The sequence below is a fragment of the Curcuma longa genome, chromosome 1 (genome assembly GCF_044706935.1).
Source record: "Curcuma longa cultivar G26 ecotype Majalengka, Jawa Barat chromosome 1, ITB_CL_G26_1.1, whole genome shotgun sequence".
In the NCBI taxonomy this organism is placed as follows: domain Eukaryota; kingdom Viridiplantae; phylum Streptophyta; class Magnoliopsida; order Zingiberales; family Zingiberaceae; genus Curcuma; species Curcuma longa.
In genome coordinates this window covers 15,417,391-15,435,183 of record NC_133861.1, presented here as the reverse complement: position 1 = coordinate 15,435,183, position 17,793 = coordinate 15,417,391, and the positions used below count along the sequence as shown (strand labels likewise).

The following is a 17,793-nucleotide window of genomic DNA, read 5'->3' as shown; positions in this document are numbered from 1 at the left end:
CAGCATGAAACTCGATCAGAATTTGAAATCTTAAAGTGTTGGGCCTGGGCCTGGGCCTGGCCCAGTTAGCTCGCGTAGTGCCGGACTTGGGCTCATCAATAAAAAATGTGATGCAAGAAACTGCATGACGTGTCAATTGCTATCCACCTCGTGGACGAGGGCCGACAAAATGACGACGATCACAGCCACACATTCTCATTTCAGTAGTCTCACCTTTCGTCTATTCTTAGCACCAGCCCCAAGCGAGTACGGATGGTAGTCCACGAGTCCTCCTCATCAATCACCTATCGCCTTACCTTTCCTTTCCTTTCCGCTTCCCATCGCAGATCTCGCCTCTCCCTTCATCTCTCATCGTCGAGGTACGAAAATCCTCCTCCGAAACCATTTTTTTGTTCAAGAAACAAAGACTAGTACTCGGAATGCTGTTTTTGTTCTCAATTTTCTCTTCTTTTCTTTTCTGTTTTTCATTTTTTTTATTTGTGGTCATGTAAAGTATGGATTTGCCATGATTTCGCTTGTTATCTTGGTTTGCAGATTAAGTTGAGTTCGTACGTTTCGATCGATGTCCTCCGCCTTTATAACTTGATGATTTTTTTTTTATTTTTTGATTCTTCATTCACAAGAAAATAATCCATTTATTTGAAACCCTAACGGAGGAGGAAGTGTTTGCTGGGATATATGTGTATATACAAAAACCATCAATTTCTTGTTACAGTAACGCGTTGTGTATACTACTGCCCTCATCTATGGTTGGAAGAACCTCGAGAATAGTGGTAGCTAACGCGAGCTATTAGATCTGCTTCACGTCTAGGTGCCCACCATCAGGAAGAAGATGCAATATAAAATATCATTGAGTTTGCCGTATTAAAAAGACTTCGTTCACTTTGGAATTTCATCCTGATAATGATAATTGATTAGTCTACCTGACTTACGAGACTTGGTGTGTTTTATTTCTACACCGATTTGAAAGATTGAAGTTTTAACACTACACTAGGGAAAAAATAAGCACGAGTAAGCATACCGACCAAAGTAGAATTTACTTGCTTTTATAAGTGTACTTGTAATTTCCTCACGACCAGCTTGACTGCACTGAACTTGTATCGTTTCTTCTGGATATTTTATATTCATTTGCTAAGAACATCTGCCCTTTTATCTTGTTTATTGTATCTTGCATGTGATATATCATTGTAATTTTTTAATATCAACAAACTCTCTGTTATTTAGGAATGATTATATTTGGGCAGCTGATCTATTATCTCGTCTGTATGTTTTCTGTTACTATCACCCTTTCAAATTTTCAAGCATTGAAAATTCACTTAGTGTTCATCTGATTCAGGGTAGTTCACTGAGTAACCTACATTGTAATTGTTTATTTTCTCGAATGCTGAGGAATTTTTTCCTGGAAGGTGCAGGAGTGTTGTTTGATTGAGATATCAATCAGAGATTTGAGCTTTTCAAAGTTTATGGTGGTTTGAAGTGGTAAGAAATGTCAAGAGCAAATACACACTGGTGTTATGTTTGCAGGGAAGCAATTCGGCCGCATGGAACTACCATGATGTGCCCAAAATGTGATAGAGGATTTGTGCAAGAACTGAATGAGCTAGATGGAAGCCTAAACCCACTTGATTACTTGGGGGAGGACTCTAACAATCACAGTGATAATCATTTTGGAATTATGGATGCTTTGTCTGCCTTGATGAGACAGCATATGGGAGGACTGAATTGGGAAATCGACATTAATAGCAGATCCAATGCTCCAACCGGGATTGAGATCGTCTTCGATGGAGGACATGGACTTGGTACAAGGCGTGTCAATATAGGTGACTATCTTCTCGGTTCTGGATTCGATAACCTCATAGAACAGCTCACTAGGAACAACAGTCGTGGTCCACCACCTGCTTCTCAATCAGCAATTGACTCCATGCCCACTGTAAAGATAAGCAAGAGGCATCTTCGTGGTGATTCACACTGCCCTGTTTGTAAAGACAGATTCGAGTTGGGATCTGAAGTACGGGAAATGCCCTGTAAGCATATATATCACTCCGACTGCATTATTCCGTGGCTTGTCCATCACAATTCTTGCCCGGTTTGTCGTCATCAGTTGCCATCTCATGGCTCTAACCATATGCCGACTAGAAACCATCATAGCGGTGGCAGTGCAAGCAGCAACAGTGATAGTAGCAGGGAATCTGGTGGTGAGGGCCCAACCAGGAGGAACAACAGTAATAGTAGCAGGGAATCTGGTGGTGAGGGTCAAACCAGGAGGAATCCTTCCTCTGGCCGGCCATCTCAGACTGCTAATCCTACTAGCTCTAATGCAAACGAGTCGAGTGGGAGCAGCAGTGATGGTATTCCTGAACTCCATTATACTGGATGGCCTTTTGATTATTAAGATCTCTAGTCTTTGTTTATTATTCCATCAGATCTTGTTCAAAACCTTTTCATGCAAATCCACGCCCAGCTGTTCGTCCAAGATTCCAATGCGAAGCATCATGTCATCTTATGTTGATTTTCTTTAGCACTTATCCTTTTCTGCATTTAGCTTCCTGGCTTAGATAAAATCGAAAAGTAAAAATAGATAATAGAAAATCAAGACTTCCCAAGCTGCTCCTTTTCAGTAATTGTTCATCATTTCCTTTCATCTATGTGCCTGTACATGACTTGTGCTGACTTTCTGCGGACCACTGTTTGTATGTCTTCTGATGAGCTTGTTCATGGAAATAAGTTTGTTATTGCCAGATTTTTCTATTTTGGTTAGAAGTTCAAGGGGTGGTTGTTGAAGTTTCGATATGTTTTGTAGTTGAAGAAAAAGATAAAGTATGGAGGATATTTATTGAATTTTAATTGTAATCACTTGAGCAAAGAACACCTACGGAGTATTTGTCGAACAGATAATTTTGAGTTGGACTTCCGTTTTGTTTTTTCAAAATAAATAAATGAAATGAAACATAAATGCTAAAAACACACATTTACTTTATTCGTGACTTAATTTAGCTTACATCGAACGAAGCACCAGGAAGATCGGATTAGAATCAGCACAAAAACCACCTAAAAAATTAAACTACTTCGGCTTCCTCCAATTCGCCCTCATCCGCCGCTTCCTCCGCCTTCCCAACCGCCGGAGGCGCCGCCTCCTCCTCCCTAGTCAGATCCGCCACCGGGAACCGGAAAGTCCCGAACTTCGGCGTCGTCTCGATCGGCGTAGGCCCCTTCGCATCGAAGAAGAATGAGAACTCCCCTCCGACCGCCCCGATCGACTCCTCCTCCTCCTCCCCCGCGCAGCCGCCGTCGCCACGGACGAGGTCGCTGTCTCGAGCGCCGCGGGGCAGGTCCGCCGCCGCTTCGCTTCTCTAGGGCGGGCCTCGTTATCCGCGGCCTCCTCATTCCTCCCAGTCCTCCTCTTCTCTGTGCGGACGCGGCGCTCCTCCGGATCTGGGCCGAGATCTGGGGAGTCGACCGGAGTGGCGGCGGAGAGCGGCGGCGCGTCCTCCGCCTTTGCCGCCATGGGGAGGACGAAGGAAGGCGGCTGGAAAGAGAGTTATTAGAGAGGAATTAAAAAAGCAGAGGGATTCCTTTCGCCCGCGTGGGCCTATTAATTGCTGGGCTATCACTATTAGTACTAATCCACTAATAATAATGTTAATTATAGTTGACATAGTCCATGCCAATTTGCAACGAATAGATGACTTTGACACTCACTTTACAAAAGTATTTTAAATTATATAATTGCGAATAAAATATTATTTAATAAATTATTTTTAATTTTTTGTTTTTATATAGGATTCAGTTAGGAATATGGATGTAGATGGATCCCAATTCAATTAGCTTCTAAAGAAGGATTAGTGTGTGATTATGAGTGGGATTAGGGACAAGGCAGGGGGATATTATGTTCTTCACTTGAGAATTGCCATCGCTCGATCAGACGGCTCTCGTAGCTCGATCAAGACCTTATCTGATAAGATGGAATCTCCTCCCTTATCCTCGAACGAAACGTAGCGAAGATCGAAGTGGCTGCCCAAGGTTGGACATGGCGATGGCGTTCGCAGCGCTCCCCCTCGCTTCTCCGACAGCCTCGCTCGCCCTCCTCGCCGGCCGCGGCGGCGGCCTCGGCCGAGCTCCTCTCGCCCTTTCCAAGTCCCCCGCACCTCGTTCTGCTGTGCTACTGCATTCCTCCTTCCTATCCTCCCCTTCTGCGTCGCTGTCGTTTCCTTCCTCCGTTTCTGGTATGCCTCCCGCCTTCAGTATTTTTTATTTTTTGCAGACGATTTTGTTCTATCCATGCCTTTAGATTCTTATCATTTTGAAACTTCATGTGGATATGCGTTCTTTAGGCTAAATTCGAAAAGGGAACATTTTATAGTATGGTTTCTGGGTTTTCATGATGAAATTCATAGTGAGCAGTTCGATATCTGTGTGAACCTTTGATCTTTGTAAAAAGGAAATTACGCAGTTAATTTTTGACATGCTTTATTTGGTTCTTGGAATCGTTTCTTTTATAAAATCTCATTTTGTTTGTCTATGTATGGTGCTACTTTTACTAGTATGTGTCCTATTCCACAAGTGAAAGAGCTTTGAACAGATGTCAGAACATAGTTTCTTGATGATATTGCATTTGATGCTAGTTTTTGAACTATAGTGTACAGTTCTCAATAGATGTAAAACTCTTCGAAACAATGGAAAATGAATGTCCATACCAATATCAGCAAGTAGAAAGTTGTGATTTTGGTCAAATCTTCTCGGAAGGTGTTAAAATACATCAATACCTACTCTAGCAATGTGTTTTCTGTGTGATGATGGTGAATCCTATGCTTAACAAAGGCTTATTCCTGGTAATGGAAATTAGAAGATAATTTGTTTTAAAACTACAAAACATAATTATTTAGATATGAAAGCCTGAACTGAGTTGTTCTAATTATTCTTTGTATTTGATTATATGTGACATGCCACAATTAAGTGTGCCAACCATACCAGAACATATTGCATCATAATATACAGAATCCTAATCGTTAGCGAGGGGGATATCTCTAATGGTTGAAAGCATGAGAAACTCAATATTTCCAGGAAGAACAAAAGTTTGTTTGTATTACTTTTATATCTGCAAGAAAGAAGATTACTAGTAAAATGCAATTGGTTCTTGCTTGTGTATGCCTACCATACTTCATGTGAACGCTTTTGTTTATAAAGTGAAAATGACATCAGGAAGGTTAATTCAGGTTCTAGCACATGAGACGTCTTAGCATCCCTCTAGGACTTAGCCCTATGTTTTTTTGTCTGTTGCATAATAGTAGGTGTCTGCACTGATGGACTATTTACTCTGATTCTCCTCTCTTGAGTTAGATAGCCATTGATGAATCAACAATAATTATCTGATGTGCAAAACCTTGCATTAGGAAATCGGCTATCTAACGAATGAATTTTCCACTCATATTGATTTTTTTTCTTGATTCCATTTGATAGACACTGCTATAGTGAGCAGGCCATGCCATTTTTTTTTATTATTGACTTGCATCATTCATCCAATAGAACAACACTCTACTTCTTTTGACTTTCAACTTTCTCCATCATCCCGTTTCAAAATCAAGTGAAACTCAGAATGTTAGTGTAAAGTTAATCTTACTATATAGTAGGAAGTCTCAGTGATCCATGTTGAAGTCTTGACAACTATTTAAATAAATATTGTTCGACCGATTTGAAAATTTAAGAGTTAAGGTACATCTAGAGGATAAGTCTATTATTTATCTGCAGGTGCAATTTTGAGTCCATTAATGACAAATACTTGCTCCCAAATTTCTGATGCAAATATTAGTTTTTTGATCTGATTTCATGATTTCACTGTGGAAACATTTGGAACGTCTGAATTGGCTTAGGGCTGTTTGCATGTAAATTTTTTATGTGAAAAGATATATGTAAACCAATTGACATTGTAACATCCTAACAATGTTGAAGATTTGATCCTCAGGATTGTCTTTAGGCATTGATTTCGGATGTAATAGAGTTGTGAAACAGAGGTACCACCGTCTAGTAGTGAGAGCTGGAAAGGCTGTACTTTGCATGACAAAGAGGAATAGATCTCGAAAGTCGCTTGCTCGGACGCATGGCTTCCGCAGACGAATGAGAACAACCAGCGGAAGAGCAGTTTTGAAGCGAAGACGTGCAAAAGGGAGGAAAGTTCTTTGCACAAAGTCAAATCCAAACAGTGGAAAGAGGGCGTGATCACAGGTGGAATTCTGCACCACTACTCAGTTGGATTCATTCAGCTTATCGTGCTAGTTTGACTCTGATCCAGACATGTCGTGTTTTGTCAATTTCTTGGTTATGTAAGCACAATTTATTCTTATTGTGAAACTTGTTCAGTGTTTTGCTTGATACTAGACGTCCATCTGATGGAAGAATATCATCTATACAGGAAACTTTTTTGGAGATTAATTGTCCTTTGTTTTTCTGTCACAAACTCTATGGACGCATGGAGGTGTTTAATTCTAGGCAAGTCAGCGCTTTAGCAGTTGATCAGTTGTCTGGCTAGGCTGACTGTTTATCTCAGATTACTTGATCAACTGGCCTAATCTACCCATTCGTGTGTGGTCTGCTTGGCCCATGAGTTTATTTGATTTGTTCCATTCCATTAGTTCATTCAGTTTATTCAATTTGCCTAATTTATTCAATCCACTTGAATTGCTTAATTTGTTCTACTCGTTGAGTTGGTGACTTATCCGTCTTTTTTTTGTGATAATTTAGGTATCTAAATCTTGGATTCAATTAGTCTCAGAGGCAGATGGTCTTAGCGCATTATATAAATCTGAAAGTGTTTTTTGATAATTCAAGTATTTAAATCTTGGATTCAATTAGTCTAAGGCTTCTCGTGTCTATTAACATGAAAAGCTGTTGTTCTGTCACTTAATAAACTCGGGAGTTCCTGCGCTAAGCTATCCAAATTCCTCAAGGAGAAAAAAACAGAAAAAGTGGTGTATAGCAAACAGAGAAACGTCACAGGTCAAGTGCTAAAGATTTTTCTAACCAGAATGAGTACATCACAGTATCCTTTCCTAACCGGAATGAGAATATCACAGACAGTATCTCTACGAATTCTGAATTCAAACAAAATGTTTCTTCACTGAAAGATATACCACTAGCAGTTCTGGGTGCGTTCGAAGCCCAAGTGCTGCTGATAGAACGGAGCCTGCGCGAGTGGGGCAGCATAATTAGGGAAGCTTGGGTAAGTGTAAGCAGCAAAATTCGACCCTGTTCTTACCTGGAACATTGCGTGGTCAAGATGCTCATATGTGTTTGAATACATCATTGTAGGGCTGTGCCACTGCATGTATACAACATCTTCTGTGTTCTGATTGCATCCAACAGCATATGGGTTGACAGTGGCTGGGTTAGGCATGTTGTAGCTCAGATGACTTTGGTTCCTCTGCAAATGACTGAAGTCGCCAAACTGAGAAATGCTTCCATTATGCTGCAGCGATGAAGGCTGAATAACACTGCAAGGCTGAAGATTAAAATACTGAGGAAGTGAGAACCCTCTGACATACCTGCAGAAATTTAGGATGCATGTTAGCACATTGTCAAGCGGGGGAAAATATCAGGAATAAGTTCTGCTAGTTAAGTCGGCTCCCTTTACCTTGAATAACTCCGGTCATAGTCTGGATCACAGCGATCCTTTTCCCTGTCTCTGAAAACAGCTACTCTGGAAGCACCATCATTATAAATGTTTTTCTCAATTTCTTCATCATTTCTCTGGTATTCATCGTGTCTACTTAAGAACAAGCTTTTGCCATCAGATGAAGCAAGAGAACCTTCAACTTCAGAGTTATTTGAACCATTAAAGATACGGGCTCGAGCTTTGTCATATTCTTCCTTCCGCTCTTCTACGGTTCTCACCTCATTTTTTAAACCTGGATCCAACCCATCACCTGAAGAAGCTGTCTTGGGTCTTTGGCGAATGGCGATCTTAATCTTCTCAGTCGTATCTTTTTCAGGTACTTTTACCAGTATTTCTGACAAACAAACAGCTGGATATTTACTATTAGACATTTTCCTTGCAACTACTCTGCTGCATGACCCATCCAAAGGATTATCAACTGCCATGGTCTGTAAACCGTAGTGTTGGGCAACACGATGAGCAGCACATCTAAGATAAGAAGTTGGTAAATGTTGAAATTCAAACTGTTGTTCTTGAGGATTCTGCATGAATCCCTGAATGTCCAACTCCATTCGCAGAACTACAGTATCAAGAAGATCTATAGTTATATATTCATATAAAAAGGAATGCCCCAATAAAGTATACACTATATGGAAACAGCAGTGTGAAGATTACAAGCTCCTAGTAGTTCCAGGATACCAATGAACCACCCCATAGGACACAACTACAATCTGGAAGAATTGTCAGAGAAAAGAATTCATCCCTACATTAACACATCCTAACAAACCCCTTGGTACCCTTGGGTGGTGCAGATACAATGGCCACGGTGTAAAGTGCAGTCAAAAACAATTTATCAATGAACAAACAACAAAAAATGAAAATAGTGTAGTACAACCAAACATGGTTTCAACCATTGCTAATAAAATTCATTAACCATGTGGATCCATCCTAGTCAGGGAAAGGAATTTCCAGCAAGATTAGAAAGCAAAATTATGATAAAATGGCAAAAAAAAAAATTAAGATCACAGCAGGCAACTAAGAGGGGCATGGTCCACTTCTGCTTATAAACCACTTAAGTTGCAAGAATTATCCTTACTATAATTAAAGTAGAAAAGAAAAACATCGTAAGAACACTAAAACAATTAAGCGTTTTGGTGGCTGTACGGTAATTTACACCACATACCACAAATGGATTTTATCCTAAACTTCCTTTTGCACCATCTTCCAGTGATAGAGTCTATTCCTATAGACTATCGAGAGTGTCTATTCCTATAGACTAAGGAAATAAATCCTTCAACGGAACTGCGAATCATGATATATAACAGGAAATCTGAATGAACAAACATCTGCATCTTCTGAGAGATTGAAGGCATCAATTATGAAGTTTTAAGGCATCACAAAACATTGCTAGTAGACCATGTGAATCAATGTCACTGCAAATCATAATGGATAGTCATTCATTCCCATGTAAAAAATGAGGATGTAGTCATTCCTAGCATTCAAGAACATCAATAAACTATCTTCCTACAATTGACAATCTTGCCTCGACCAATTCAAAGTTTACACTTTGGATAAATTAATAATGAACATCTTCTTGCCTCATCATGTTCCAACAAAATTCTTCATCCTGCTACACCTTGGTGAAAGCACAAAGCTAACAATCTAACTGTTACACCCATTTGGTCATTTAGCAAACCAAGAAAAACCCGAATGATGCAACAATGGTGTAGGACAATCCGGGCAAAGCTGAAAATGGTCTAGATCTATGTTAATTGACCAATGAAAAAATCTGACTTAGATGTAGGTCTAAGTGCCTAATACAGATATCTATAAAGACTTTATACATGATCAATGAGTGTCAAGTATAGAGTCACAATGGCCGACAATGGGTATGTAAGAGGCAAACAAAGAGTTCAAGTATTAAAAGCCTAAATGACCATACTTTTTCAACGTAATGTCTCGAACTGGATTTAATGAACTAACCAGTATAGAAAACTCATATGACAACTAAAAAATCATGAACTATCTATCTGTGAACAGAATCAACTAGAATATAGGCAAGATTGGCAAACGCAATTGAGCAGATTGTTCCAGCTTCACAAATCAACCAGATACAAAACTTTCCTTGTATAGATTAATCATTTTCCTAGCATATTTTACTAATTATGGAGATTCATATCCAGAGTTAAAGGAAGAGCTTTTATTACAAAAGGAGGCCTAATTAGCCACGAGTAAAGAACAAGTGAATTCATTTTCCTGCTTCTCAATTGTTCTCTATGTTTGTTTCTTATGTTACCACAATTGAGCAAAAACAGAAAAATCCAGAGCAGAATCTAGATGGACGACAGAACAAGAAAGCAAATTGTTAGTCATTAAACACAAATCCCTTCAAGCAAGAGATCTTAAGAAACAACACAGACCGAATCCAAGAAACCCAAAGCGATCCCGGTGAATAGAAGTCCTGAGTGCGAGCGAATCCACCAATGAATTAAAAAGAAAAAAAAACCCGAAGATTCCCAATTCCCAAGCCAAAGCGAGAGAAGAAACCTGCGAGCCGATGGCGAGAATTTTCAAGGACCTCGAGCAGGAAAGGGTCGACATGGCCGTGAAGTCCCTCCTCCTCCTGCGCGGCGGAGGCGGCGGAGTCCACCGCAGGGCCATCCGAGCAGGTCGCCACCGAGGACTCCATGAGAAGGACAGGAGAGAAAGAAGGATGGGGAGGGCAAGGGAGAGGAGAGAAGGCGGAACACGCCTTCGCTCCGCTCCTCTTCTTTCTCCTCCTTGTCTCGTCGCCTCGCTTCTTCGCTTGTGGCGAGAAATAAGGGTTTCGATGGCTACGCCTCGTCCTCATTCCTCCCTCTTTAATCCTCTTTATTATTTTCCATTTTTACAATAATAATAATAATAATAAATAAATAAATAAAAAGTAATTGCCCAAAAAAGACAAACGATACAAATTCCCGCGAATAACAAACTCCGTGTCCTTTTCTATTCTGATAGATTATTGCTAAATACAATCATATTTTACATCTTCTTAGTAAACAAGAAAAGGAATTTGTAGTAAACAAGTAAGTTATTGACTTTAATCAGTCAACTATGGAACATAAAAAGATATTTATAATCTTTTTGACTTTTTCTATGAACTAATTTCTTGTAGATTTTCTCGATCTTTTATCCGTTGTAATATTGTGGCCTTGGACGGATTGAGTTAAGACGGACACATGGGGACGTGGTTCGTCCACCTCAACTTTTTACGTCCATTATCCATGCATGGAAACGGAAACGGGAATTGGAAACGGGAAACGGGAAACGGGAAACGTAGACGGAAACGGCACGATACAAACACTTTGACGTGGCCATCGATCGTTCCTGTGGGAGCTTTATCCCGATGGATTGCCTGCTGCTCAGCTCTCCCTTCTCGCCTCAAGCGGTCATCAGCTCAAGGTAGAACACACTCCGATTGGCCTGGTGTCTGTTTCTTTTTAACGATCTTCGCCATTGATTCTTGGCCTCTTGTAAATTGGTCGTCGTAGCTGCCAAAGATCCTTCATTGGCTTCCACAGCCTGAGCTATCAGCTAATCAAGAAGGGCTGGTCGAGACTCCGATGCGGTTCCATCGGCGGAGCTGAAAACGGATCCGTCGTTGGAGGATTTGGCGGAGCGGCGAGTTCGTTCGGCACTCTGAGCGCCGAAATAACGCAGGAAACGGTGGACTTCTTTGTGAGTGATGCGGAGGGCGATCCAGATCAGCCTTCGGAAGGCTTCTGCTCCATTGATCAAGCTGTCAATGCTCTCCGAGAAGGAAAGGTTGGTGAGAATCATACCGTACGTAGTAGTGCCTTTAGTGTTTGATGGTTTGCCCCAATCATGATATTTAGTTTTAGGAAATTGATGATTCCTGATCTTATCGAAACTTGAAATTTATTCATGGCAAACTCCCTTCCAAGGATTCTTGATTTAGTTTGTAACTCTGTACTTGTTCTTCCCTGAAGCTAGAGAGTCTTTAGCTTCTTAGTTTGTAACTCTGTACTTGTTCGACACTGAAGCTACAGGAATTTGCTGTATTCTTTTCTACAATTTGTTCATTAATTGTCAGGAATAAGAGGACAAGCAGTTAACCGTTCATTATTCTATAGTTTGTGATTGCTGTAGATGGCGATGAACAAGACGGTGAGAGCGAAGGTGATCTTATCATGGCAGCTACTCTGGCAAACACCAAGGCCGTTGCCTTTATGATTAGGCATGGTTCAGGAATAATATCCGTCGGAATGAAGGAAGAAGACCTGGAGAGGCTCATGATTCCTATGATGTCCCCCATCACTGAAATAAAAGACCACTCCAACGCAGCTGCCACAATCACAGTGGTAAGCTCAAGAACTTGCTTATTTGATGAGAATGAGACTCAAGATGATGCTGACCATCACCAGTAACATACAATTCACCGAATGGTCCTAGGATGCGAGGATAACCTCCACCGGTGTGTCGGCTGCTGACCGAGCACAAACTATTCTTGCTCTTGCTTCGCCTGATTCCAAGCCAGAGGATTTTAGAAGGCCTGGCCATGTGTTTCCTCTCAAGTATAGAAATGGAGGCGTAATGAAGAGAGCTGGGCATACTGAAGCATCGGTGGATTTGGTGACCCTAGCTGGACTTCAGCCTGTGTCAGTTCTCTCAACTATCGTCGATCCAGAGGATGGTTCAATTGCAGGTCTGCCTGCATTGCACATAATCGCCAAGGAGTTCAATTTACCAATAATCTCAATCACTGATCTGATCAGGTATGCATACATCAATAGGAACTTGGTTGAATCTTTTTTTTTTTTTTGTAGTATTAATGACACCTACTCTTCAGATTGTAATCAGAGTAACATGATTTATGATGATGGATTTAATGTGCTTCATGAAATTGCACACAGAACACTGATTTCACTTCCTGTTTCATTTTCCAAACAGGTTAAAAACACAGCTTTGTTTTAGCCTAAGATACATGTGATAAATGAAGTTTGATACATACAGATGTTCTTTTTTGTTCCTCAGGTATAGAAGGAAGAGGGAGAAACTTGTGGAAAAAATTGCTGTATGTCGATTACCTACTAAATGGGGACTCTTTCAAGCTTATTGTTATCAGTCCAAATTAGATGGAACTGAGCACATTGCTGTTGTGAAGGTAACCATTGTTTCAAGGCATTTGCCTTTAGTTTGCAACTTTGGACAGTTTTGAACTTTAACATGATCAAAAAAGTTTGAGGATTGAGTTAAGCCTTCATAACAAACATTGATTATGTCCAAACCCGTATGATAACCTTCTCCAAGTAGCTAAGGCAAACACTGCTTCATGATGATTGCATTTTGTTATTTTTTTCTTGCTTTTCTCTTGAAATATGCCTCTTTTCTTTTTGGTTAATTAAGACGACTGCTGAGCATGGTTGAATCTCTAGGGAGATGTTGGAGATGGACAAAATGTACTGGTAAGAGTCCACTCTGAGTGTCTAACTGGAGACATACTCGCATCTGCTCGCTGCGATTGCGGCAATCAGCTTGATCTCGCGCTTCGTCTGATAGAGGAAGAAGGAAGAGGAGTTCTAGTTTACCTCCGCGGCCATGAAGGGAGAGGCATCGGCCTCGGCCATAAACTCCGAGCATACAATTTGCAAGATCAGGGCCATGATACGGTGGAAGCTAACTTGGAACTAGGCCTGGCTGTTGATGCCCGTGAATATGGAATTGGTGCCCAGGTACATAATTTCGCTTACAAAGCTTCAACTTGAATGGTTGAAGTCGTCGATCGAGAAAGAAGAACACAGAACAGAATAGTAGAAAATACTGAAGAACAGTATGAATGGCTTTGTGTTTTCCTGCACTTGCAGATTCTAAGAGATGTTGGCGTGCGCACAATGCGATTGATGACCAATAATCCGGCAAAATTCATCGGGCTCAAAGGCTATGGACTGGCTGTCGTCGGAAGGGTCCCTGTAATTTCACCTATAACTGAGGAAAACAAGAGATACCTGGAGACGAAGAGAACCAAGATGGGGCACATCTATGGCTCCGATCTTCCTGAAAGTTCACCCTGATGCTTGATCTCGGATTTGAATCAAGCAGATGCCAACGAAGAATCATAAAATCCTTGGAAATAGTCGACGATCTCCTTTCTTCTTCCTTTTTGTTGTTTGTTTCTTTCATGAAGAATATTATAGTCCAGTGATATTAAGAAATATAAAAATATCTAGCAAATTCTTTGATTCAGCTCATGTTTTTTTTCTTCTTTTGGAAGTAATTATCCTCTGGCTTTCCTTCTTATCCATTTAATGAATTGTCTTTTTGTTTTTTTTTGTAAATTTGATTTATTTATTTTCGGTTGTTGATGTCGATTTTAAAATAAAATAGAAACGCTATTTTTGACAATATTAAAGAGAAGACGCGTCGAAGTTTTCTTTTTTCGGTACACGTGTCAGTTGAAATTATCCAACGAGTGAAACACATGGCATGGTTCCGGTTGGCCGATCGTAACGTGACAGCTACGTGTCCGCGTTGGCTTGTCGAACCGGCGAGAGAACACGCGGTTTCCTTGATTTTTCAAAATAAACAAATAAATAAAAATTAAAAGAATAAGAAATTGACTGAAATACCCCTGCACTTTAGCTAATAAAGCACACGCGTACTTCACTGCCGATCTAGATCAGATGGCTGGCTATCCTCCCGGTTCCGGTTACCCTCCCTACGGCGCTCCTCCGGCGGGACAACCCTACGGCTACAGCAGCCCTTATGGAGCCCCGCCGCCTCCCTATGGAACCCACCCACCGCCCTATGGAGGCCCTGCACCTTCAGCGCCCCCGGCAGGCGAGAAACCGCCCAAGGAAGGCAAGAACCAGAGCTACGGCCAACCCGGGTACTACGGCCAGTCCGCTCCACCAGCCGCTTTGGCTTCTCAGTCTCCTTATCCGGGACCGTATGGCGGCGGCCCGTTCGCGTCGCTCGTACCCTCGGCGTTTCCGCCGGGGACCGACCCCAACGTGGTGGCGTGCTTTCAGGCCGCGGATCGCGACGGAAGTGGGTCCATCGATGATAAGGAGCTGCAGCAGGCGCTCTCGTCCTACAACCAGAGCTTCAGCATGAGGACCGTCCATCTCCTTATGTACCTCTTCACCTCCACCAACGTCCGCAAGATCGGTCAGTTACTTTCTCGTCCTTCCTGATAGAAATTTTCTTCTTCTCCAAGTAGCAAGTAGACATGTTCTGAACCCTAGGTCATCCAGCGATTAGCGCCTAATGATACTTTACCCTGATTCGATTATCATCGCCGTCTTTTTATCTATCTAATTGTTTCGTGGCCAAAAGCCATTCTGTTTTTGAAACATCAACCTAAAAGCTGAAAAAAGCCTTTGGTTGTCGACTGCTGTAGTCATTCTTCAGGCAAATTGATCTATCACTAATTCACTATGTTTCTAGTTAGTGATCATGACGTCCAAGAAAATGATCATTAACCCATCAAACCCAATGGGGCATTCATTGGATGTAAAGGCTGCTACCTTCTTTCTATCATCCCTCACTGTTTTCACTATCCTTCAATGTTATGTCAATTCAAATCATAGGATCAGATAATCTTCAAACCTGAGCGTTTAGTATGATCTAGCTTGGATTCAGGTCAACTTGAATGAGACTGATGATTTAACTTGTTAACCAAACTTAGTTAATGCGGGGAATGGGGGAGACGATGGGAAGACTAAGGGGAGGCAGATGAGGAAGTAGACAAAAGATGAGGGTGGTTGTAGGAAGGGTGGAAAATATTTTTTACTGGTCTACCACTACTAGACATTCTAGGTTTTGAACATTGTCTAGCTATTTGATGGTTTGTACTTTGTAATACAGGACCCCAAAAAATGTTTTATCGTGATCTTGATAATTGAGACAGTATAATAACTTGACTCATGAAAAATCATTTTAGTTTGTTTTAATTATGTCAAAATTCAACAAAAGAAGTATTGAACAGCATTGTAAATATCAGTTTTATTTTATGGTATTCTAGTCAGTAATTGGAATATTCTGATTTCACACACACAGGTTGCAATGGTTTAATTAATGTTACATTTGAGCTGCATAAAAATGAAGACAACACCTTGATGTCTTTGAGAATTCAATATTGACCTCAGATTCTCTTGGACTTTATTACAGTCTAAAAAAAAATTCCATTAAGTGATTTATTCACTGAGCAATTGTGGTTTGACCACCAAAGTAAATATTTGTAATTTTAGTAATGTTTCATTACTAATACTTCAAACCCCAGCTAAACCTTTTTTTTCTGAAAAATACTCACAATCACACACAGGAGGATAAGCTATTTTCCTTGAACATAATTTCATTATCTGAGAAATAATTTTTCATGAAACAAGAAAGCCTTAATTATTTACTCTTCCTGCTATACCTTGCATGGGAATTTTAGGATTACCGAAGTTGATGATGCATTTCCTACTCATAACCGCACTATATAATTTTTATGCATTGTAGCATTTGTTGTTACTTGGGATTAGATTTGACTTGTTGAACATAGTTATTTCCTTGGGATGTGTTCTGAATTTTTGAAGTTGCACAATTAGTTTGTCTGTTGGAAGTTGTATTGACTTGTTGGAACTGTGCCTGCTGAAAATGCTGGAATGCTGTTTCTTGTAACTCAAGATGCCTTTAGCCTATAATTATGATCTCTGATGTAATTCAATTCAGAATGGAGAGATTGGAATAAAACTAACAGTTTATATTCTACCAGGATTACTCTCTATCAGCTGCTTCCACTTCTCTCATTTATTATGTTATCTTATTGCCTTAAGTTTCTCTCTTTCCTGCACAATCTCCTTCTTCCTCCCATGTTCATTTATATATGTTGATGTACTACTGATTTTGAGCAGAGCTTTATGTTCTTGAAATTGTCTATTATTTATCTGTGTTGTAAACATTAAAAAATGATCCACTATAATTTTTACCATGATATCCAGTTTATAGATCGTAGGCATCACAATGATCGCTCCCTCTCCCGCTTCATAAGCACATTTGTCTTTCCCTATAAGTAGAAACATTCTCATGTACGGTAAATTTGAATCTTTGGAAAAGCTTATTCATGCGTGTCTTGTTCTGCAATCCACTGATTTTATTTTATTTTGTGTATCAATTTTCTCTTTTACTGCTGCTAAATGGGTATCATATCTGATTGTCTAAACGCAGGGCCTAAAGAGTTCACTTCTGTCTTCTACAGCCTTCAGAGCTGGAGGGTACAAGAGAGAATCATTATCAGATTATGTTTGTTAATTGGCTTTTAAAATACAATTTCTATTGATGTATTCTTTTCCAGGCTATCTTTGAGAGGTTTGACCGCGACCACAGTGGCAAGATCGACACTACAGAGCTCCGTGAGGCCCTTCTGAGCCTTGGTTTTTCTGTTTCCCCATCAATCCTGGATTTGCTCCTTACCAAATTTGACAAATCAGGAGGCAAGAGTCGAGCCATCGAATATGACAACTTCATCGAGTAATAGTTAAATTCATTTATTTTGTTGAATGAATAATAAACAACGCATAAACTGGTTGTCCATATTGCAAAAATGTTCATGATTGATGTTTGTTTTGGCTGTGATGCAGGTGCTGTCTCACGGTCAAGGTGATACATCGCCCATTCACAAATCTTCTGCCTTATTGCTTTTTTTTTCCCTTTTCAAATGAATTGACAACTGATTTTGTTCAGGGTCTGACAGAGAAATTCAAGGAGAAGGACACCGCATATTCAGGTTCAGCAACTTTCACCTACGAGTCTTTCATGTTAACCGTCTTGCCCTTTCTCATTGCTTAAGTGTTTTTGCCTTCCTTTACTATTCGGCAAAGTCTAAACTACTACTTATGTTTGACTGTGAACTAATTTGACCATTGTTGCTTGGAACTTCCTAATTTGATGGGGCTCGTGTGCTAGTAGTGTGTCGTTTAATGGTCAATGTAGACGCTGTTGTAATGAAATAATACCAGGAATTGCAAAAAAAAAAAAAAAAAAAAAGCCTGTTGTGGACGAGAAGTGACTTGGTTAATGCATATTTCAGCAGAGGAAAGAATAAAATAGCTATGCTTTTAAAATGATCAAATGCTGGAATTAGGTTCTGAGAACTTTCTGTT

General features: G+C 40.4%; 5 protein-coding genes and 1 pseudogene across 6 annotated transcripts; 4 read left to right on the top strand and 2 right to left on the bottom strand.

Annotated features, from left to right (window-relative positions):
• The first annotated feature begins 223 nt into the window (after window positions 1-223).
• Window positions 224-2,746, top strand: LOC141821327 (putative E3 ubiquitin-protein ligase RHC1A). Of its 2 annotated transcripts, none has more exons than XM_074708742.1 (2): window positions 224-359; window positions 1,413-2,746. In XM_074708742.1, exon 2 carries the CDS (start codon window positions 1,487-1,489, stop codon window positions 2,390-2,392), a length of 906 nt encoding a protein of 301 aa, XP_074564843.1. In that variant the 5' UTR covers window positions 224-359; window positions 1,413-1,486; the 3' UTR covers window positions 2,393-2,746. The 2 variants fall into 2 exon arrangements, with proteins under 2 accessions (XP_074564843.1, XP_074564852.1); XM_074708751.1 differs by having other exon boundaries at window positions 1,407-2,746.
• Window positions 2,747-2,949: 203 nt separating this feature from the next.
• On the bottom strand, window positions 2,950-3,569 carry LOC141821358 (uncharacterized; annotated as a pseudogene).
• Window positions 3,570-3,995: 426 nt separating this feature from the next.
• LOC141821350 (large ribosomal subunit protein bL34c) lies at window positions 3,996-6,426 on the top strand. The gene is made up of 2 exons (XM_074708774.1): window positions 3,996-4,223; window positions 5,960-6,426. Exons 1-2 carry the CDS (start codon window positions 4,028-4,030, stop codon window positions 6,211-6,213), a joined length of 450 nt encoding a protein of 149 aa, XP_074564875.1. The 5' UTR covers window positions 3,996-4,027; the 3' UTR covers window positions 6,214-6,426.
• Window positions 6,427-6,944: 518 nt separating this feature from the next.
• LOC141834673 (uncharacterized) lies at window positions 6,945-10,496 on the bottom strand. Its single transcript, XM_074722011.1, has 4 exons — window positions 10,193-10,496; window positions 7,625-8,225; window positions 7,250-7,535; window positions 6,945-7,177 (listed from the first exon to the last, which is right to left on the bottom strand). Exons 1-4 carry the CDS (start codon window positions 10,494-10,496, stop codon window positions 7,127-7,129), a joined length of 1,242 nt encoding a protein of 413 aa, XP_074578112.1. The 3' UTR covers window positions 6,945-7,126.
• A 468-nt stretch (window positions 10,497-10,964) lies between these two features.
• On the top strand, window positions 10,965-13,879 carry LOC141848718 (putative monofunctional riboflavin biosynthesis protein RIBA 3, chloroplastic). Its single transcript, XM_074736765.1, has 7 exons — window positions 10,965-11,089; window positions 11,179-11,452; window positions 11,782-12,009; window positions 12,101-12,423; window positions 12,683-12,812; window positions 13,084-13,380; window positions 13,513-13,879. The coding sequence occupies exons 1-7, from the start codon at window positions 11,034-11,036 to the stop codon at window positions 13,717-13,719; spliced, it is 1,515 nt and encodes a 504-aa protein (XP_074592866.1). The 5' UTR covers window positions 10,965-11,033; the 3' UTR covers window positions 13,720-13,879.
• Window positions 13,880-14,327: 448 nt separating this feature from the next.
• Window positions 14,328-17,574, top strand: LOC141834682 (calcium-binding protein CBP-like). Its single transcript, XM_074722022.1, has 5 exons — window positions 14,328-14,815; window positions 16,859-16,905; window positions 16,986-17,161; window positions 17,272-17,290; window positions 17,375-17,574. Exons 1-5 carry the CDS (start codon window positions 14,329-14,331, stop codon window positions 17,477-17,479), a joined length of 834 nt encoding a protein of 277 aa, XP_074578123.1. The 5' UTR covers window position 14,328; the 3' UTR covers window positions 17,480-17,574.
• Window positions 17,575-17,793: the final 219 nt, after the last annotated feature.